The sequence below is a fragment of the Tinamus guttatus genome, unplaced genomic scaffold, assembly GCF_059628265.1.
Source record: "Tinamus guttatus ecotype Peru unplaced genomic scaffold, ASM5962826v1 Tinamus_guttatus_pri_ptg000131l, whole genome shotgun sequence".
Classification (NCBI taxonomy): domain Eukaryota; kingdom Metazoa; phylum Chordata; class Aves; order Tinamiformes; family Tinamidae; genus Tinamus; species Tinamus guttatus.
Genome location: NW_028288665.1, coordinates 483,286 through 505,650, shown reverse-complemented (window position 1 = coordinate 505,650; position 22,365 = coordinate 483,286). Strand labels below are relative to the sequence as shown.

Here is a 22,365-nt window from a genome sequence, read left to right as displayed (position 1 = left end):
AATCTTGACTAAATGAATTAACTAGTTAAAGCATGTTATTATGAGAAAAATTGTAACCGTACGTTACTCCAACTCTTGCTCTCTTGTTCCTTTTTCCTCTTGCACAAAGCAAGCAAGAACTAGCACTCAGGTCTCCCCCTCCTCAAAAAAAGCACTGGAAAAACGCACCCAGATCTGGGTAAACTGCAGGTCTGATGAGAAATCCTGTCCACAAGGCAGACCTCACCGGCTCCCGCGCGGCGCTGGGCGCTCCCGAGCTCGGAGCAAGCGGCGCTGCCGCCGGCAGCCAAGGATTTCTCAGCAAATTCCCCGAATGTCTCGTAACCTCCGTGTCTCATTTTCGTGATGGAGCTGATCGTAATTGCCAGCCCCTCTCGGCGGGTTCATGGCAAGACATTTATCCTCCTTTGTACAGAGCCCTCGCGCTGGATGGAAGGCGCTACTGCCGCGCTCAGAGCTACTATTTATTTTTAATAAGATATAGTGCAAACAAATGATGGCAGCTTTGTTAATATGTATTTCATCACGGCATGTAATATTTTTCTTCAGAGGGAACAAATTGTATATACAGACCGGCACATTCAGAAATGTTAAGTCAGAGAGATTAGTTTTTGGGATTCAGTTGCACTTTCTAGCTGAAAATTACTAAAACAGAAACCACAGCCAAAAAGGCAAACTGTGTGTGCTTTTATGGTTCACCAGGAAAAAAAAAAAAAGAGAGAGAACGTGAGACAAGGTATATTTTATATGCAACAGCTCATTAATTTTAAGTGTCGTGGGAACCCTGCCAGTTTTACCCTCTGAGTAATTATCTTTTGTCTTAATTTGTAAGATTCTTGAAAGGGGGAGAGAGAAATGGAAGAGGAAAAGACATTCACTCTCACAGGAAAAGCTGGAAAAAGTTAAATCCTGAAAACAGGATAAAAAGGAGACCTAGATGCAAAACAGCCCTGGTCTCACTGTCCCTAGTTACACTGTAGATGATATCAGTTTATATAAAAGTCCAGTATTTGTTTCCTCAGACACCTATAATACTGTTATTTCCAAATAGGTATAAACATCTTTCTGTGTTCTGGCTAATTCACAAACATATTTATGTATGTGAATAACTAGCAAAATGTCATGTGATGAACTGCAAAACATCCTAAGAAACCAAGCATTATAGGACCAAAAAAACCCAAAAACTCTCCCAGTTCATGATTCTGCTCCTGAGTAAAAATTTATAAGTCAGTTTTGCATGCTCACAGTGTCTAGGAGGGAACTAAACTTTGGCTCCAATACCTAGTAAGATGAACAGCTGAAATACTCTCCAGGAAAGACCAAGCACCCTCCTCCCAAACCGTCCCCCCAGGAAATCTCATTCTGGAAGGGTAACTGATAATGGGAAACACCCACTTCTCACAGAAAAGAAAAAAGCCCACAAAAAGCCAACAACCCTGCATGAAACATCACAAAGAGCGAGTCCGATTTAACACTAAAGCAGTTACTAACTCCCGTGTGCCTTCCTCCGCAGCGCAGCGCGTTGCCCTTCCCGCCGGGGAGCCCCGCGCTGCTGCCGAGGGATGGGAGAGCAGGGACACGAGCACCTCCTGCCTGGGCTGGAGGGGCTGGAGCGCGGGCACCTGAGAGCAGCCAGGGGACACGAGCACCTCCTGCCTGGGCTGAAGGGGCTGGAGCGCAGGCACCTGAGAGCCGCCAGGGGACACGAGCACCTCCTGCCTGGGCTGGAGCGCGGGCACCTGAGAGCAGCCAGGGGACACGAGCACCTCCTGCCTGGGCTGAAGGGGCTGGAGCGCAGGCACCTGAGAGCCGCCAGGGGACACGAGCACCTCCTGCCTGGGCTGGAGCGCGGGCACCTGAGAGCAGCCAGGGGACACGAGCACCTCCTGCCTCGCGGGGCTGGAGCGCAGGCACCTGAGAGCAGCCAGGGGACACGAGCACCTCCTGCCTCGCGGGGCTGGAGCGCAGGCACCTGAGAGCAGCCAGGGCTCCGCTCCCACTCGGTGCCGCGGCGGCGTTTAGCCACTAAGGGTCACTGACGCAGGGGCTCCATCAAAAAGGGAAAAAGGAGGAAGAGCAGTGCAATGATGCAACTTGTGTTGTTAAAGGGGAGCTCTCCTGGAGCCTTGAGCTACAACTATTTCATGTGACCTTAACCAAACAGTTCCCTATTTCCAGGGCAGCCTTTTAGCTAAAGGTAAGCGAAAGACAGAGCTACAACCAAACAAATAAAAGTGTAAATAACTACTAGTGCTTTCAGACTTCAAAGAAAAGAAAGAGCTCTCGTTTATCCACATCTGCCTGAATACCCGCTTGGAAAAGGCAGCCTTAGCAAAGCAATGACTATTATTACCAAGTTGAAACAATAAAGAGTCCCAAGGCGAAACACTTGTGGGTCTTTTGGTTAGCAGTTGCAATCAAGAGCAAAGAAACCGAACCCCTACACTCAAAACTGGCAAGCCCTGGGCTTCTCAACCCCCGTTACAATATTTGGCAGCAGAACCCCTCTTGCTCCCGGGCTCCAGGCGCGCGGCAGCGGTGCCCGGCGGCGCCGCGGGGAGGGCTCTCGCCTGCCTGGGTAGGCACGGCCCTGCCGCACGTCGGTGCGCTGCACGTCGGCGCGCTCCTGGTGAAGGAACCGGCGCTGCCCTCAGTTACACACATTTGCAACGTTCCCAGCACTTTTTAAAATGTATTCATCTGAATCCATGTGCGTGTAAGTATCTCCTAGGACAGCCCAGGGAGCTGCTCAGCAGGCACCTGACGGCTCGGACACTGACCAGCTCCTGCTCCTTAAGCCACGCAGTTACCGAGCGGGCTCATACAGCAGCCAGCTCCGCGGGCGATGCTCTGCCCCACGAGTCTATTCCTGCCCCACACTCGAGACAGTGGGCAGCCCTACTGGGGAACGGGCAGAGCAGAGGGGCACGAAGCTCCCTGCTAGGCAGGGACCCCTGCCCTGGGCACTGCATGTTCAGACAACGCGCCAAAACAGAGAGGGAGCAGGTAAGAGTCAAAGGGAGAGGTTTGATTTTTAGTAGGGAGAGAGGGAATCCGGCCAATTTTCTGACCCCGCGCCAGCTATTCCAATGCAAACCTCATGTTGTTACATAGATGATATTTGGGAAGAGACGTAATATTAATCAACTTTCTGGCATTAAGGATCCGTTACTGTACAAAAACATTCTTGCTCTGGCTTTAATTCAGTTTTAAGTCACTGTAAAAACATTTATGTGGCTCTCAAGCTGCCTTAAAGGACGCAGGCAATAATTCTTCTCCCCTCCCACAGGAACCAAAACAACGATCTCCTTCCATAACCCAAACTATTTTAAAACTGACAGAGGTTTTTTCCCTGAAGGGCCAGGTATGTTCAGACCTGTAGAAACCGTTTTTCAGAGACAGAATCTGCCTTCTTCCAGCTAGGATCTGCTTTCCTGGGGACAAGTAAAGGGTGCTGTCACGCCGCGGCCGGCGTTACGCTACACGGAGCCGGCTTTTTGGCTGCTTCTCAAGCGCCGAGCCAACCCCAGAGCTGCCTAACGCAATTCCCAGGCTGTGGCTGGCAGGAGACGCCGACGCATCCGTAGCGGGTAGTGCCAAATTTCCCTTTGGCACCGCGAACAGCGCGGCTCCGACCGCGGCGCGCCGAGAGGCGCGGATTGCTGCGAGGCACCGCGCCACCGCTCGCGCAAAGCCGATACCAAGTGGCTGGTCCCAGCACAGATTCATTACTCTCACCTAAGTATCCTGACAAAAAAAGAATTAAAAAGGTCGCTCGCTGAGCAGCGAGTCCCTGCAGCAAGCGCCTGTGTGTTACCACGAGTCTCTCACCAGGATAACAATTCCGGCTCTTTGAGCAACTTCCAGCTCCCCTATTCTTCTCCACAGGTCACACATCTAACGGCTGAAAAGCCGCAAATCCCCAAATGTGTTGTGCCTGATTTGCATATTTAAATATGCAAATTACCGCAAAACGGGTAATTTTCATGTTACATATTTTTGCAGAAAAAATTAAATGTGCAAAAATGTTTATTGCAACAATTACTGGTTCCATGGTCTTTCAACAAAAGGCTGTAAATCATCAAAATAATTGCCTACCCATTAACTATTGTAGCTCTGTGCCTGAAAATTTCTCATTCTGCATTTTAGCTGGATGCAGAAAATATTTTCTTTTAATATTTACCTCTTCAGGATTCATTCCACTGGAAGAGATGCATGAGGCTAAGATTCTGGCTTATTTACACATCTACAAGTACCAAATTAGTTAAAACCAGAGCTAAACAAGGAGATTTGGCAATAAATCAGCATTTTCTCACAAAACACTCAAACGCTAATGGATGTGAAAGTCACGCCATTAAAGCCCAAGACAAAACAGAAAATTGAATAATATCCTGAAATAAGGAAAATTAAGTATCTATGATCTTTTCTGTGTGAGTTTTATTACTATGCATGTGAGGAATTACTTTGCTAACTTATCCACTGCAAATTTAGAACCAAAATGCGAACCAAAATGTTTTTCATGATTCCCAGTAACTGAAGAAGGTGGCACTAAAGCAGAACGTGGCATTTCTAGCGATGCCCGTTTAGTGCAGCCTACTGCCAGCTCTGTTCCAAAACACCAGCCCCCAAAACCACGGCATCTCCACCATCTTCTCCCCTACACAGCGATCAGTTTTTAACAGGCCAGCATCAGCAAAGCAGAGCATGCATCAGTAACCATTTTTGAGCTGGTAGAGTAGCCTTTTCCAACACGGTAATCAAGTTTAGTCTGGCTAAGGGAACAAGCCTATCCTACAGGGAGAGGTCTAGTCACAAATAATGATGATGAACTGTGTTTTCCTCAACATAAAGCTGAATGTAATTACTTGTCCTCAGACACCCAAGGCAGGCATGGCTTTTCCAGGTATACTGACTCAGGTGTACGCGTCTCTCACAGTTTGAACTTCTGCTCTGCTGTCAGAAATAACTCTTCCTGCCACCAGCTTCTGCAACCTGCTCTGCAGAATTTCAGAATTCCTGTGCAACTGTATGTGAGCAGGCAGCTCCTCCCGGGGCCCTTTTCCAGCCCACAAGCCCTTCTCACTCCCTTTTGCTCTTTTGATGGGACAGCTCCTTGACTGCATCTTCCAGTTCCAGCTCCCAGTCTGCCTAACAAAACACTTGGCACCTGCTAATATTTTCCTTCAGGAGCCTGCAGAGAAAACCTTATGTTGTGCCACAGAAGGAAATCAAAGTAGAATTTATTTAGTCGGGAGGAATTCAAGGAATTAGTTTTAAAGCAACAGAGACTGAAAGCTACTGTCTTACCTATACTTGGAATTTCCTCCAGGCCGGAGGGAGATGTAATTTAGACTCGGCACCTCCCGGTCCCCTAGGGAGCCAAAGTACAGCTTGTTGGCTGAGAACTTGCTTTCGGTGCATGTCAGGCTGCAGCAGCTGACGACTGACACCCTCCTCCCCCCGTGTAAGGTCAATTTTCTAACAGATCAGTGTCCATCCCTCCTCCTTGGGGCTGGCAAGGCGCTCTCCCAGCCCAGCTGTGCTTGAGAAGTTTCTCCCCACACCAGGCAGCTACACTGAGGAAGAAACACTTTGCTTAAGCCCATGTTTCTGCCTGGCTTTTTCCATCAGATTCCTTGCATTCAAAGCAGTGCATAAAGTCTCACACAGCCTAATGGCTGTTTAAGGTACATACAAGACGCACACAGGGGAAAAAACAGGTATCTGAGCAATGTGCAGATGTTCTGAGGCCTGATTTTGGGCACTAAAATACTGAAAAGTATGGTGGTACATACGCTTATATTCAAAATAGTCAACATTGTGCAATTGCAATGCAGACATCTGAACTGGAGCTCTATCTGCTGCAATATGCATCACATCTCCCCTAATTTTCCATATGTTACTGTTGAAATCCACTGCAAACTTACTGACAAGGTTTGAAGTTAAAAGGGAACTATGTGCTTTAAAAAGAAGAGATCCTTGACATACATTCCATAAAGCTATTCCGACATAATTTTAATATATTGAAACAGCAAGAGGGATTTCTCTATTCCAGCTAAATGTTCATATGGTTTCTTAGCTGGGAAAATATTCTTTTGAAGTCAGCAGCTATATAGAAACCAAGTGATTCAGTTGATTAGTTTCTGGCCTTTCACCATTTCAAGCCAGCTATAAATCACAGCTCAATTAAAATCATTCTGATTAGGACCAAAATTCCACACTGAGTTTTGGAAAGCTGCTAAAACATCCTCATCTTAACAAGACAGAAACAATTAAAGGCACAAGCCTTGGCTAGCGCTACTACTTAACTGGACAGAAATGTTATTGATGGCATTTTGAGCACGGGGTCAAACTCAGCTACCTCCTGAGGTCTTCTTCAACCTGAATCAACCTACGACACCTACCAGGAGATCCAATCTTAATCCATAAGCAAGTAATAAACTCGCACACATTTTACTCTACGTAACAGGATAGCTGTTCTTTTGCAAACACAAACTGAAAGTCTTCAGACCAAATCTTTTCCTTTCCTTAGTGAGATCACTGTAAATTTAAACATGCAGAAAAATAAAGTTATACAAAAATAAGTTAAGAAACATGTGCATCAGCTAAAGTGTGGCAATGATAGAAGATCAGGTTTTGAAAGCACAGCTCTACCATCCTGCCTTGTGGCGACCACAGCAAAACCTCAGCAAAGAGCTGAGGTTCCATCAAACCAGCTGAGGCACCATCAAACTCTTGCTGCCTGCACTAAGGTGGTGCATCAAGACCAGACTTGCACATTGCTGCATCTCCCATTTACATTCCACAAAGGCCAGGGCATTTTTCTTGCCAAATATTTTACCCTACTCTTTAACAGTCAGCATGTCAGGAGCACCAAGAAGGCACAGGCTATAATCCGATTCTTTAAATGAAACTATGGAAGTAGTCCGGATGGAAGGAGATGAGGCAGTTGAGCTCACTACCCCCATTCATGCAGTAAGCTAATGCCACACATTGAACATGTTTCATATTCAGATTAGGCATTTTCTGTGTAGTTAACCATTCCAAAGGTGGCTCAACAGGCTAGGGTATAACAAATATGTGTACCCCAAATAACATCCCATATTGGTGTCACAAGAGGACACTGGCAAATGACTTCATGCAGGAAAGTTCTCACTTAATAGAACGCAATCATTTGACACTGTCTAATGACATTATTCAAGCTCTGAGTCTTTGTTGCTCTATGTCATAGCAAATACTTAGCATTTTCAAGTCCAAAGTGCTCGACTACACATTGTACATTAAAAATAAAGGATTTTAATTCATTAAAAACAGACTCTCGTGCTAGATTAAGTTCATTTGGTGCACCCGTCCCTGGTCTGGCTTTGTGTGGGGCCTCATTTCAAGCAGACACACTCGAACCAGAACCTACTTTACAGAAAGAAAAAAAAAAAAAAGGTTGTCATTCAAGGTAACAGACACAGAAAAATGGGAATATCCCTGGGTAAAGAGAATTTAAAAAAATAAATAAAAAAGGACAATGAAGTAGTAATAGAAGCAACTGCCTACTGTGGGAATTTCTGTTTCATCACCTTTGTCAAAACATTTCACATTGTCTCCTATGTATTTTTAAGGGTCTTCGGCACATCTATTAAGGCAGCAGCTTCATTTATGCTCACTCTGTTATATATTGATAAAGATTTGAAGCCATGAGATGTCTCATTAAGTTTGCTCGACTTACCCCCAATTAAGATTTCAGGTGTCTTTCAGGCGTTTTGAGCTAATTTCAAAGAGATTGCCCTCTGGGACACTCTCAAGGAACGTGATCAGCTCCTCAGGTAATAATCTACCACATTTAAAAATCTAAGGTAGCATTTCTGCTACGCGTCATCTCATTTTCCACATACAGAGTTTTGTGTCTGTTACGGTGTTGGTTTGACTCAGACATCAATCCAAAGTGCCAAAATCTGATCCAGGGCTTTGACTGCACTAAAGCTTCTGCTCACAGCTGACAATTGAGACCCTATGAGCCATAAGGTTCCCCTTCCACTTTTTTTTGTGCAAAAAGAGAAGAGTTTGAGCTGAGGTGTGCAACAAAAACCAGATTCAAGCATGGTCTCGAAAAACAGCTCCCGTATAACAAGTGCTTTCTTTACAGGAGAGTTCCCCCTGAAAAGCAGACACAAGGAGCAGCACAGTTAGGTAATCAGGATCTATGATACTTTTCCTCAGAGCAGAGGGTAGCACCATAGGAAAAAAAAATAAAAGAAAAAAAACAGGCGCTGGCCACAACCATCTCTCCAAAAGCAGCTGCAGAAAAGAAAGACCTTTCTCTCAGTTCTGCTAACAGGAGGGGAGCTGAATGGGCATTGAGCAGAAGGAAAGATTTTCATGGCAAGCTAATACTGAAGAAGGGAATGGGAAGCTCAAAATTCATGCAGAAAAGGTGTCAGGCAGGGAGAGCACAGAGATACTGGGATTCTCCAGATATTGCTGGCCGAAGAACCAGGTCGCACGTGACTTGGGCAACAGAGCATACTCACAAGCAGAGCAGACTCGCAAAGACTTCACCCTGACTTGCAGACCTTCCATTTGAGGCCAGGCAATGTTGCAACTCATCAACTTATCAGGAATGGCGGGAGGCCACCATGACAGTAATACTTGCAACAAATGCAGCTTTTGTTGCCTTGGAGGGAAATAACTGACTTGATAAGAAGCTTTTATGGAAGTGACTTTTATGTTACTGACAGGAGCAATGCAATATCTTAACCTACTAAAGCTGTGATACCAATATTTCATGTGAAAAAATAATTGTTGCTCCTTTTGCATATTTTGATAACACTTCTAAAGTACTTAGATTTTTAGATTTAACCCCAGTAAAGTAAAATCATCCTAGATTAAAGATCAGTCTCCAAAGAGCTGGGGAGTACATCAGAGATCAGCTTTCATGTGTGTCACTTTAAGTAGTCTCCAACCCTGCCTTAGTAGTTCCTTCACACAGAGCACAGATTCTCAGGAGAAACAGGCTAAACCAGAAAATATTAACATCTTCTCACAATGCTCCATTTTCCTGTATGAGTTGTAGTATTGCCACTAAGGAAAAGCACTATAGAGAGAGAATATACCTTGCCCGTTTGGAACTTGCTTATGCGTTTTTCCTTTCCTGGGGGTGGACTGGCATGATGATGAAGCATTGTTTGTGGCTGTTTTTGCGTCCTCTGTCTCTTCGTCTTCTTCTTCTTCATCCTCGTCATCCTGAGAGCTTCCAAAATAGACCATGTTGCTGGGCAGGGCTGGAGAACCTGAACATTATAAAGAAATGGCTCATTAACATCATCGTTTTTCCCTTATACACTAACCACATTTGTCATAATCTACTTTAGTGTTATATATAGCAAAGATCCAGAGACGGAAAGTCACACTAGTGTAGACTTCTCTTTTTTTAATCTTTCTTTATTTATTTTTAGCAAAAGGCAAGGTTCTCCAACCGCTCCTCCTCCCAGCAGATTCCATTAATAATTTAGATTAGCAAACAGTCTTGCTACAAGCCCTAATTAATAGCTTTGTGTATTCAGAAAAACACTAAAACACATGCTTAATTTCAAATATGTGCTTAAGTGCCTTACAGAACTCTTATGGTGTGAACCAGAAGCTTACAGCTTTGCCAAACAGAAGCAAAAGAGAGCGTAAACAAACCAATCTGCATCTCAACAATATTTTTAAGAGGCTATTACAATAAAATATTAGCATTTAGACTTCACAAGGCTCTGCAGCCCTCTTCCACACAATGAGAGAACTGAAATGTGGAGATGCTTGAATTTGGTCAGTAGGTCAGTAGCAAAGAACAGAACAGAACAGAGGTCTCCAGATCCTACTGACTTTGTGGCTGGTGCCTCCTGAGCAAACCGTTGGGGTTTCAGAGCAGCAGGTTTGCTTTCTGTTTGATTTTGCCTGTGGTGCTGCGGCCACTGCCAGCAGTAACTACGGCCAATTCTGGGGCCCAACTAGGCTTGTAGAGAATACTCCTAACTGTAAAAACTTTAGGCTTTAGGGAGGCCACATGTACTTGGATCACATCTAAGAACCTTGAGCTCTTAGCGTCTACAACAACCCCTTGCTCTGCTGCCCACCAGATACCACCCTGCTCTCCCAGCAGCCTTCTTCCTACCATCAGGAAAAGAGGAAAGCAGGAAAAACACTTCTAAGTGTTCCCTCTAGAGTGTTAACACCTCTAGAGTTACCCTGGGCATCAAAACTGGGATTTTACCAAGGAGGAGAAAAAGAGAAGCCAAAAGTGGCCTCACATGGCAGCTGGGCTCCCCTGCTCGTTTCTGCTGCCCATGCTACTCGCACATTTTCTTCCTCCAGCTCTGCAAAACACACAGCCATTTGATTCCTCTCTTGGACTTGTGCTAAGGGTAGGCAGCAAATGTAACCTGCTCTATTCCCCTCTTAGGCAGTGTTGGGACTGAAGCTGGCATGGGAAGCAGCCATGGGAGCCACTACAGCAGCACCTACAACGTGATGACTCTTCCAGCTGGAAATAATTTGTTTATCCATCAAACCTAGGCATAAATGTACGGACACATTTGCTTTTGTCTTACAGGAAGCCTAGATTAGCATTTTGCATGCCATATCCTTTGCATTTACACAGAATAACTAAAGAAGTAAGACTGCTGGTGTATTGGAGTTAAAACAACTTATCAACTACCAAAATGCTAACTTACCTTGGCATTTTTTGTGCAAGCCTAGAACTTTTTGGTGCACCCTAAGCAGTGACCTAAAGGAGGAAACAGGCTATCAGAGGGAAGCTAGCACTTCTGCTTGGGGGCAGCCATACCCTCTGATACCAACTAACTACATGACTCCTAACTCTAGGACACAGCTGCTCAAAATACAAGCCTCCTTTTTTTTTTTTTTTTTTAACTACATAGGTACCCAAGCCTATCACGCTGCTCCAGAACTCATGGGCTTTGCAAGCTCTGCCAGTTTGCACCATGTGTCAGCTTTGGTCAGGATGCTGCAGCTGCCACCACGGGTGCATTAATGCATCCACCAAGCACGACAGTAGAGGAAAGTCACTGCCAAACCAATAAGGCAGTTTGCAAAGTTTAAGAGCTGCGTGGCTTCCAGAAGCCACATGTAATTGCAATAATAAGATCACAAACAGGCATGCACTAATCTGGAGACAATATTTTAAAAAAAAGATAGGGTTGGAGAGTATGGTAATAAAAATTCATATGTAAGTAATAAGAAATTGTACAAATAAAGTGGAATGACTTTAAGTCACTTTGCAAAAATGTGTGAAAGGAAACATCAAGCTCTACACCCTAACTCCATTAGGAACCTTCAAAATTATGCTCAGCACGGACTGAAACCACTCTGTTACAACTAGAGAAAAATCCTTTTGGAAATACTGTCACAAAACATTCTGAGGCTCTAAAATGGGAGACCAGATAGAGCAGCTGCTTGCTTAGCCCTGCTTTCCTAGACCTTCACATCTCCAAGCTCTTTGGTCATCTGCTTTCAACTGCAATCAGCAAAAAAAAAAAAAAAAGCCACAACGCAAATGTTATTACCAAGATTTTTTTTTCTTTTCTTTCTCTCTCTCTCTCTCTTTTTTTTTCTCTTCCTTTTTAAAACAGAAACTATAACACTATGTGAATCGCTTAAAAAGGAGGGAAGATTTAAGCCAAGCGGGAGAACTGATATGAACTACCTAGCTCCTGGTATTCCAGCGCTGTAACCCCCGTGCATAAATCTTGTGTTGGAATGACATTTTTTAATCCTTTCCAATTGAGAGCTATGAACAACAACGGCTAAATCGCATTCCTCAGGCAGCTGGGGCTGCTTGGGAGCACACGTCCAGCGATATTAGACTTGCAATGTCCAATAACATGGGAAAATCCTGCCGGTCCTCACTTTACTCATCTAAGTTCTCGGCAATGCGAGGCCGCAGAGGAAAGCTGGTGTTCACACCGAGTCTCCTGGTACCCATTCTTCCCCTCTCTAGCCTCCCCTACACATTTATTGAAGATGTCTTGCAAAACAGAAAGAAAAAGCCAAGACTCTGGCATTTTTATTCTATTCAAACAATATGATGGATGTAAGCAAAACAAATCTAGAAGTCTTGAATTTTCTTGCTTGCCTTTTATAATACAACTCTCTTTATCACTGTCCTTTAAATGAAGTTGCCAGCTCCTGCATAGCCTCATTATTATTGTCCACACCTACAGATTGAGCTGGTTAAAACCATTTCTGTGTTGAGCCAATGTAGCTAACTATGCCCAAAATGCTAGGAAAATACTAGTTTTAAATTAGTTGTGCTCGAGATAATGCAAATCCCCTTCATGGGCCAGCCTAAGGAAACGCAGGGCTGTGCAGGCTGTGCGTACACTCCAGTTGTGCAAGTCTGCACAGCTGACACACACTGGTGTTTCACTCCAAGCAAAGCTAAGAAAAAACGCCGGAAAAACAGAACAAAACAAACCTCATCCTGTTGAAATAAAAATCAGACATTTAATAACATAAGAGCTATTAAAACCCTCAAGAGGGGAGTTTAAGAGTGAAGTCAGGCGGTTGTTCACCTTCTTTAAACAGTTGGGAACACAAAGTCAACGCCGCCCTCTGCAGAACGCTGATTTTTTCCTCAAAGCTGCTAATTTATATCAACAAAGTAGTGTGGTTGTAGCCAGGAATATTTACGAGCACTGGTGATCTGGACAAGAATGCACACTCAGGAATTGGGTTAGTTTTTTCCAACTATATCAACTGGTCCCATAAAACATACTGTTTCCCTCATAAATCTTGCCTGTCTTCATCTCAAGTTAAGAACATGATGTTTTCCCTAAGAGACACAGACTCTGCTGGGAGTTGTTGCTCTCAAGTTTCATTGTGCGTAACAGATATTTATCACAAAAACGGTATACGACAGCAAGAAGATAGAAATCCTCTAAAAAGGCATGAGAATAAGGCAAACTGCAGGTTCACCTGCATACATACACACACATATCCACAGATCATAAAGTTATAAGCACTTGCTTGTTTTTTTTTTTTTAATTGACTAGATACAACTCTGCACAGTCTAATATGTGAAGTAATCTTTCTTTGTGTCTTTGCTAGGACACACTCATCAACAGAAACACCGGTCAGCTACGCTAGTTCACTCTTACTCACCTTCTACCAGGCACACAGCAAGAGTTAAGATGAAAACCACCCCTCCTCTTCCTCCTCTCCTCCCCAGCACCGCAGTGTGATTCTCAGTGCCCACCCAGAGCAATTTTAGAGCAACATTAGAATGTATTTAATGATAAACAACAAAGGGAAGAGATCCAGTGCTCTGGAGAGAGGGCACATCTGTACCCAGGAGGTAGCAAATGCCTGGTCTTGGCGCTCTAGCTGTATAAGTCTCTCCTTTCTTGCTATCCATCCTCAGGGAATCAGCAGAAAGCCTGCAGGGTAGTTACAAGAGCTTGTGGCTGTATTGAATTTTACAAGTCTCCTTCTGTGCCATGGAGCCTCCAAGCTGTGCAGCAGCTGCTACCATGGGAATTGAGCTGATGAGAGAGGAGAAAAGGAGAAGGGCAGTTCAGGGCCGCGTGTCAGGAGCCCCTGACGGCGAGAGACCCGTCCTGTCTCATACCCAATCTACAAGTGACTGTCTGGAAAACCAACCTGCCCAGCAGTGGTGGTGGAGCACAAATCTGATGGCATGCCAGAAAACAGAATTTGATTTATCACCAATTTTTTGGAAGAAGGGAACCATCTACACTGTCTGAGGCGATGTGGACATTTTACTTTTGATCATCCACCTCCACTTGGCCTTGTATCCTTATTCCTGTGCCACCACCTTGACTGGGGCGGTATAATTTTTTGTGGGGCCATGTGGCCATGTGACAAATCCAATCAAGGAACTGATTGAGATTAAAATCCCAGACTAAGGAAACTAAAGTCTGTTAATAAATGCTGTAACCCTAATGTAACGTTACAAGCTCTTGAGTTAGGATTTGGAAAATTTCTATGCACAGTTTTTGTTATTGAATGTGTAGCTTAGTATATCACGTTATGTTATTAAACCAAACCCAAAACAGGGTGCGTTTCCAACCTCCTGAAGGAGCTGTAAGATTCGAGAGCTTGCCTGGATGAGGCCTACGCACCCAGTCCTGTTTTTAGTTTTTAAGATAGTTGATTTGTTCTACATCAAGGTTTGCACAGAAGCACGTGCCATCCCTGAAGAACTGGATGAGGCAGCCGCAACAGGGAGGGCAGGAAGGAGAAGCCACGGCAGAAGAATTAATCCAAAAGGGAGAGCAGGTCCCAGCGATGAGGCAGGGTGAAGAGGGGAGCACAGCGAGGGCCATGAGCAGAGGGACTCGGGCTACACAGTGATGGGAAGAGGAAGACACCAAAAGAAACACTGCAACCAAGGCCAGCCAGCACCACAGAGGGACCTTCTGACTCCTCTGCTTCTGCTCTGAACCACTGCAGCAAGGCCGAACGGCAACGCTCGCCCTCTCCACGCTGCTTTGAAAACCCTCACAAACTCCCACAATTAACTAGGGGATCGTAAGCTGTGCGAAAAGCCCCGACAGCCAAGGAAACAGTGAGCATCCACTGCTCCCCAGCACCAGCAAGCAAGTTAGCTCTCCTGTATCAGGTATCACTGGACTGGAGAGATTTTCAGAGAGTGCCTAATAGAGGTTTTGTTCTTTAATTCCCACACCATGTTTACAGTGAGTTAGGACTTACTACAAAAGAAGAGAAGATACTCTGTTCCTTAACAGAAAGAATTTTGAGTATTTTTGGAAGGTGTTGCCATTGGTATCTGCAGTTCCACAATTGAAATCTTCTCTCAGGTATTTTTGCCTTCTCTACTACTGTGTGAAAGACCAACACAAAAAAAAACCTGTAACTGCAGGAGAAACAGTTACCCCAATTACACAGAGTGCAGCCTAGTGCAAGCACAAGGATGACAAACACATTTAACATCCACTGTTATAATAGTTTGATGCATTACCTACATCACAGTAATTATGAAGTGAAAGCTGGTTTTCAGAGGTGTCCTTCCAGCTGTCCTCCTGCAGAGATGTGACACCTTCTGCATGTGCAAAACACAGGCTTGCCACTAAGGAACCACGGCACTCAGTGAGGCTGGTGCCTGCCTGCGCAACCTGGGCACGAGGATGCACTTGAACCCAGCAGCAGTGATTAACAGAGTAAACTCTACTTTTTTTCCAGGCATTTTATTTGACTAATGAGGTTATTAAACTTTTTTTATTTGACAAATTTTCCCTCCTAAATTACAGCGCATTTTGTTTCTCATTAAATTATCTTAGACTTTTGTCTTAGACTAGCAGAACGTAGTAAAAAACTCTGAATTTGAATCTGAAGAGTAGAGTCAGAAGTACGGAAAGTGCATGCATTTTGCCAAAAGCACTATTTCATTACTCTTCAGAATTAGCTGGCAGTATTTCTGCAATATTTACTGAAGCACAAACCAAATGTTTTCATCTGGACAGGATTCAAACTGTGGTATGTTACAACCACAACAAAAATCATCTCAGTCCAAGAGCCTTCTCTGCAATTTGGGCTGTGGTTTCTATAAAACTGGAGGATTCTTCCCCATGAATTATTTACACCGACTCCCCCTTTAACTCCTCTCTTTTTCCATCTACCAATTAAACATAGCCCAGATGTGCTTTGGAAAAATCTTCAAACAATTTAAGGCATCAGAATGATTTAAGCACAAGGCAGGTCAAGGTATGTGGGACTTAAGCCTGTCCCAATAAACACGTGCCCGGCCAAGCTCCACAACCAGCTGTTCCCAGAGCTCTGGCTTTTCCTCTGACACAAGGCCCCATTTTGGGGCTCCATGCAGGTGGAAAATCTTGCCTCCCAAATGCTTCTGGTGCACTGGCATCTCAAAGCTGAAAATTTAGGGCCTGATTCTCATTTATTATATTGTCTACTAACAACGTTTTGGCAGGACACTGTAAAGTTCCTCAAGTGTGAATAAAAGTAATTTATGCCCATGCTTTATAGCCATTTTACAGGGCAAGACTAAAAGGGAATGAATTACATAAACTCTACAGTAAAGAGCATTTGTGTCTCATGGATCTAACTGCACCTGCAGGAACAGGCCCAGCGGGTGATCCCTGAACAGGACGGAGGATACGGCCACGCAAAACACAGCGACAAAACAGAGCTTACAAACAAATATCCAAACCAGCCAGGCTCTGCCACTGGGGTCGTGGCTGGTCTAACGACATGAAACTTGTTTTCTTCCTGGTCCAGTCTTTAAAAGAAAGACAGTCAAGCTAGGGCCAGAGCAAATTGCTCATCTTGTCTTATCTTTGTCTTCCATCCTGCCTTCTCCCCCACAGGCCCTCCTTGCTGTGTCCGCTCTTCCAGGCCTGCTCTTGACCTCGAGCAGTCACACTGAACAGTGTCCGCACGGGCAGCACAGCGGTGCTTCCTACCCTGAGCTTAGGGAGCCTCCTGCAAAAGGCAGCGGCGCCCAAAAACATACTCAGTGTTTCAAAAAGAAAGACTAGTGCTCAGGAGGTTGCTCCTACAAGTTTTATAGAACAGGGCTATGTGTGTGTTGCTTTTTATACATTTATGTTTTATACTCATACGTGCTCTTTCTCTAAAGCTGGGGACTGTTTCTGTGGCTTAGTGGGAGAACCTAGTGCAGTAAAAGGGTGGCATGTGGGACCCGCAGGTGCTCACCCCAGCACAGTGCATAGCAGCACAGCAAGAGGGTCGTATACCCTAAATTTTGCAATGCCTAAATTTTATAGGGCTGATACCTATCAAATTCTAGCACCAGCAATGCCTGCTCAATTGTGCCACTAATGTTTCAAAGTGAAAACACCCATCCCGCATGCAGAATCACAGAACTCGGATTTTATGCCTGTAGCCCACCCCCCAATCAAAAGCCAGTTATGCCTGTGCCTATGATGGTGTTAAATATTATCTTCACTGCATGGGAAAGGCTAAGCAGCTTGTCAAGGGACTCCTCCTGAGTCTGTGGCAGATACAGAGATTGAACCACAACATCAGTCTATGGTTTCAACATGCTAATTTCACCCTGTGGCTTTCTGCAGGGAGAGGTATTGGCCTCATTAAAACGAGAAAGGGGCCCCGAGTGGGACGGGTAGGGGAAATTTCTGATTCTGCTGCAGCGCAGACTCCTCCGTCTTACGTTCAGCAGCTCTTCTAACTCCCTCAGTTTTTCAGCAGGCACAAACTGACGGGAAGTACGTACATCTCCGCCGCGTGTCTCGGGATGGCCCTCAGCAGAACCCATCCTTGGAAAAGGAGTGATGCCAAGGAAAGGTGGCACCTGTGGCCCTGCAAACACGCTTCTCCCTGCCCACACAGAGCAAGTAACGCTGTGGTCTGAAATGGGTCTGTGTATCAGGTACAGCTGTAATCCACCCACACGGGAAAAGGATCCTTTGTATCACATCTTAATATGACTCCTGCCTTTGAACCTCTTTAAGAAAGAACTTCAAAATTGTGAGATTTTAGTTGCTATATGTAAACTTAGTTCTATCAAATGGTTTGGGCAATTAAGATCATACATGCCAAAGTTTATCCTTGTATTTTCAATCCATCTTAAAATTTCAGTCCCACGCACCAAGTGAATTAAAACAACACAAAATCTATAAGGAGTTTTCCTCTGGTACTATATATGTGTGTGTGTATGTATGTACATATGTGTATATATATATATATTTGTATATATATATAAAAGTCTTTATTTTTAATCTTCTTTTCGAATTCTACAAGCTAACCAGGGCAGCAACACGTTTAAAATTTTACATCTTTTGGACACTGCCAACATTCCACTGCTTTGTTTCCATGCCAATCAACTTGTTGTGTGATTTAAGGTGCTAATTCTTATCTGGTGAGCATGTCTGGGGCTCTGCTTTGCTCTCCTGGAAGGCTGAAGCGTCAGGAACGCAGGTGATGTAGGAACCAGCTCTCGCCAAGGCAAGTGTATACCCACTGACACTATGTTACTAGGGGGTGTAACTTCTATCTATCTAGTTCAGGGGCCTGGAACATCTGCCCTATGAGGAGAGGCTGAGGGAGCTGGGCCTGTTCAGCCTGGAGAAGAGAAGGCGGAGAGGGGACCTGATCAGTGTGTATAAGTACCTCAAGGGAGGGAGTGAAGAGGATGGTGCTGGTCTCTTTTCAGTGGTGGCCACTAATAGAGGAAACGGCCAGAAACTGAAGCACCAAAAGTTCCCCAGGAATTTAAAGAAAAATTTCTTAACAGTGAGGGGTGACAGAGCGCTGGAACAGGCTGCCAAGAGAGGTTGTGGAGTCTCCTTCTCTGGAGATCTTCCAAACCCTCTTGGACGCAGTCCTGTGCCACCTGTGTGGCACCTGTGCCACCTGTGACCCTGTGTGTGCAGGGGGATTGGACTAGATGACCTCTAGAGGTCCCTTCCACCCTTAAACATTCTATGATTTTATGATTACATGAACCAGTGTACTCTGAATAGCTTTGCAGACAAATGATACCCTTATTTTCTGCTCCCACGTTCCCCCGTTAGCTTCATGTACCGACAGCAAACCCAAATGGCAGATGCATCACTTGGCTTTTGCTGAGCTGAGCAGGTTTTTATTGTCTCTGGTAGAGCACAACATGGCACAACGAGGTCTTTAGTGTTAATTTCCTGTAATGGAAGTTGGGGGACAGACATCCTGCAACTCTTCTCTTTGAGTATTTTGAGTTTGATTAGAATATGGTAGCACAGCCCACAACTGTTGCCATTTAGCTTTGGCCAGTGGCGATTTCAGTAGTCTATGAAAAGCTATCCCATGCCCTTTGTAGATACAAAAAAAAAAAAAAGGCTGTCAATTTTCTAATACACCCCAGAGGACAAGCTCGAAATTTTTTTTGTGAAGTGTCCCTTCCAGTTGTAATAAAAATATCTTTACAGGTATCTATTAACAGATATCTAATGGCTCCACTCAAAACAGCCATTGTGGGATTCGGCTTCACAAGCCGTGTTCCGAGGACGTCTTCTCTGACTCTCCTTCTCCGGCGGCCCGAGCGCACAAGTGGGGCTGACACACTAGTGCCCACGTCCATTGGGCACTAGGGGCCTGGCAGAGAGGCCTTCCTCCCAAAAAAAGATGCTTTAAAGAGAGATAACTGCCGAAGAGAGAACTGTGAAAGGACAGGGTTGTTTGTATATTGAAGTCTGGATAAACGGGCTATAGGGAGATTTGCTATTTTGGTTTTGCACAACTGCAGTAAATTATTGTATTGTTAAATCCTTGAAAGACTCAAAAAAAACCCAAAAAGAAAAACAAAAAACAACGGCTCCATATTTTGCGTAAGAGTTAACAGATCGGACTGAAAATGCCATTTCTGAGACCTTAATTAAATCACCTTTCTTTAGGAATTCCTGAAATTCATTAGAATGTAACTCCCAAAGGTTCAGCTTAATTAGAAAATAGGTCATGGGACAACTTTTTAAAATATTAGCTCCTCATCATATGCTTTTGTTTTTAAACCATCTTTTGTCAAGAATCCACTTCTCACAGGGAGACGGATTCACTTTCCCCCTTCAGCTTGCACTATTCCATTTGCAATGCTTTAAACTGTAAATAACTGTGGAGAGTAAAGACAACTTAAACGCACTGGAACAGAGGCTATTAAGAAGAATTTGATCAGGGGCTGAAAACACAGCCGAAGCGGAAGCCATTGTATTTCTGCACAGAGAAGACACCCTCCTATCCAGGTGCGTTGCTGAAAGATACTAACTATGCCTCTGGCAAAGGGGAGAGAGGTGCCTCCAAAGAAGCTAGTTAAAGATAAGAAGACTGCAGTCAAACATTTCAGAGATATCTGCACTCTCCCATTTCTTCCTGGGTGCAAAATTCTAAGTCATAACTTAAAGAAAAAGAAAACACCCTTAAAATTATAGAAAGGAGGAGATCTTTGCCACGTTTAGTCAAAGCCAGATGAATTTCTGTTTTTTTTGTGATACTCATCAGCTTTTTCCATGTTGTTCAGCTTACCTCCTAAGAAGGAACTGGGACAGTGCATTCTCAAATGAAGTGTTCAAAAAACAAATTCCACCTAAGAATATGTCCAAAGCCTCTAATATTGTAGATAATGAAACTCAGCAGGTCACCTTGGTTAAAAATTATCCCCTTTTGAAATTACAGCATACTAAAAGAGCATTTTCCTGACACACAGCAGAACCCAAGGTAAAATGGATTCCCTGAACTAAATGGGGAACCTTTCTTCTATGGTGTTGCATGATGGTAGAGTCCCACTGCTCACAGAACTCAGGTAGCCCGGTTCAAAAAACAAAATAACACCAAAAAACTTAGAAGAGGGTTACTTTGAGTTGTGGCAAGGACTTTTAAATTCCTTATTTTAAAATGGAAAATGAAAGTGCAACTATAATTTCACAAAACTCTTAACACTCGCTCAAAGTTTGCAAAGCTCCAGGGAACCCCGGAGTGTCCCAGCTGAGCCAAACGAGGCTCTGCACAAACGCGAGGCTTTGCTATCCCCAATCCTGCTGCTACGACACTTCCTACCAAGCAGCTTTCAAACGGACAAACTTAACTCCTGCCTGAGTGCCCCTCTCAGTGATGTCTCACATTTCCATATTGCTGTGTTGGGCGTTTCATAACGAGAGGCAGAGCTGGCCAGAGACAGCTGTAAGGAAGTCAGGACAACTGCCTGTCTCACCGTGCAAATAATTACAACCCCCTTCCTTAGCCTGTCAAAAATGAAGCAAATATCCACCAAAGATCACAACCCTAGGCAGGGTTTAATAAGCTGCTGGCTCTTCCCTCTACAAGCTCACTGAAATGAGATTGCCGGTGCACTCACAGACCTCATGCTGGACCTTTCCTGAGCTACATGTACCTGTGGGCTGCTATACGAACAGCACAAAAGCGTTATTAGTTTCCATGTACTAGGCGTATGAAAAGGGACCAGAGCCCGGGCCTAGACTGCCTGAGGGATGGAAAGGACTACAGCACAACTCGAAGCAACCAGGATCTCCTTAAAAACACATCTGTTCAGGAACAAAAGCCAGAACGGGGACAATACCGATCTCAGCAGCTCCACACTCTCTCCCTCCAGCTTTCAAGCTACATGGTTTTTAATTTAATGGTAATGGGGAACTTGCTGTCTGGCCACACGCCTTGTCTTAAACATTGCACATGCCTGCATCACGCCTGCATACTGGAGAAATTAGGAGTGAATTGCAAGTTTTTAACTGATAGTACTAAACATCAATTATTCTGCAGAAGAGCAGCACATAGAAAAAGGTGCAGCAGCTAAACAGTCATTGATTTGGGAAAACAAACAAACCTGAATAAAGCAACAACTTCTCAATAAAGTACCGAAATAAAGCACTGGGCAGAGGCACCCATGCTTCACACATGCATTGTTAAAGCAGCCTGCTAAGACATGGCAGGAAATAAAAACAGAGATCACTCACATCTCCAGTCAGGTTGCCTTTCTTTAGGTGCAAGTGCCTTCAAGGCTATAAATAACACATGCTTAGCTACCAAGCAGCAGATACAAGTGTGCGAATGCAGTCATGCCTGCTCACTCTCTCACACACACAAAAACCATCTGAATTTTGCCACAAACAACTGTGGCAGTTGACCCGGATCACAGCAGTGACATCCTGCCAACAGGCTGATCCACCTCGTAGCAGACTAAATTAGAAATACATTTCCACAGATTAAGTTTCTGAGCACAGTGATGTCACTTCAAACCCCAGTGGATCCCACTCCTTACAGTGCTTTAAACAGCACTATAGGTAGCAAAAAGCCCCCCTACATCATCCCCTCCACCCACCCACTTTGCCATAAGCCCCATCATGAGGGAGGCTTCATATTGGACCAGAGCAGAGACAGATGAATTAGCAGCCAGCCAAGAGCTATCACTGGCCCAATCTCTCCCAGAAAACACAGCTATAAACCACGCTGCATTAAGGTGAGAAAGCCTCAGCAGGAAGCTAAGGGTGGTGCTGACCAGTGCTGTTAACAGATGCAAGACAGAGCGAAGGGTGGCTGAAGAAAAGACAAGTGGAAGCAACAAGCTTCAAAGGATTCAGCCCACTGGGCAAGGGCTTTGCGGATGAGCCCTGCCATGAATGCACACCCTTTTCAGCAGGAAATGGGAAGAAAAGAACAGCGAGAGCCATCACTGCAGCACGTCAATCTTCAGGGCAAAGAGTATCTTCAGGGCATGACTCGGGAGAAAGGGACTTGAAAAGCCCTGAGAAAAAAATGACCAAAGTGTAGAATGGCACTCACATAAGGTCTCCTCCTTTCGCTTAATCAAGACAGTTAACCACGTTTCACATCGAGGTCTATAAGTTTGAA

General features: G+C 44.6%; 1 protein-coding gene across 4 annotated transcripts in view; it reads right to left on the bottom strand.

Annotated features, from left to right (window-relative positions):
• JARID2 (jumonji and AT-rich interaction domain containing 2) overlaps positions 1 to 22,365 on the bottom strand; it is a 198,860-nt gene that overhangs the window by 38,050 nt on the left and 138,445 nt on the right. For all 4 annotated transcript variants that reach the window (XM_088521718.1, XM_088521719.1, XM_088521720.1 and 1 more), the window contains one exon: positions 9,105 to 9,281. In XM_088521718.1, the coding sequence (XP_088377844.1) occupies positions 9,105 to 9,281 (177 nt within the window). The remainder of the gene's footprint in view (positions 1 to 9,104; positions 9,282 to 22,365) is intronic.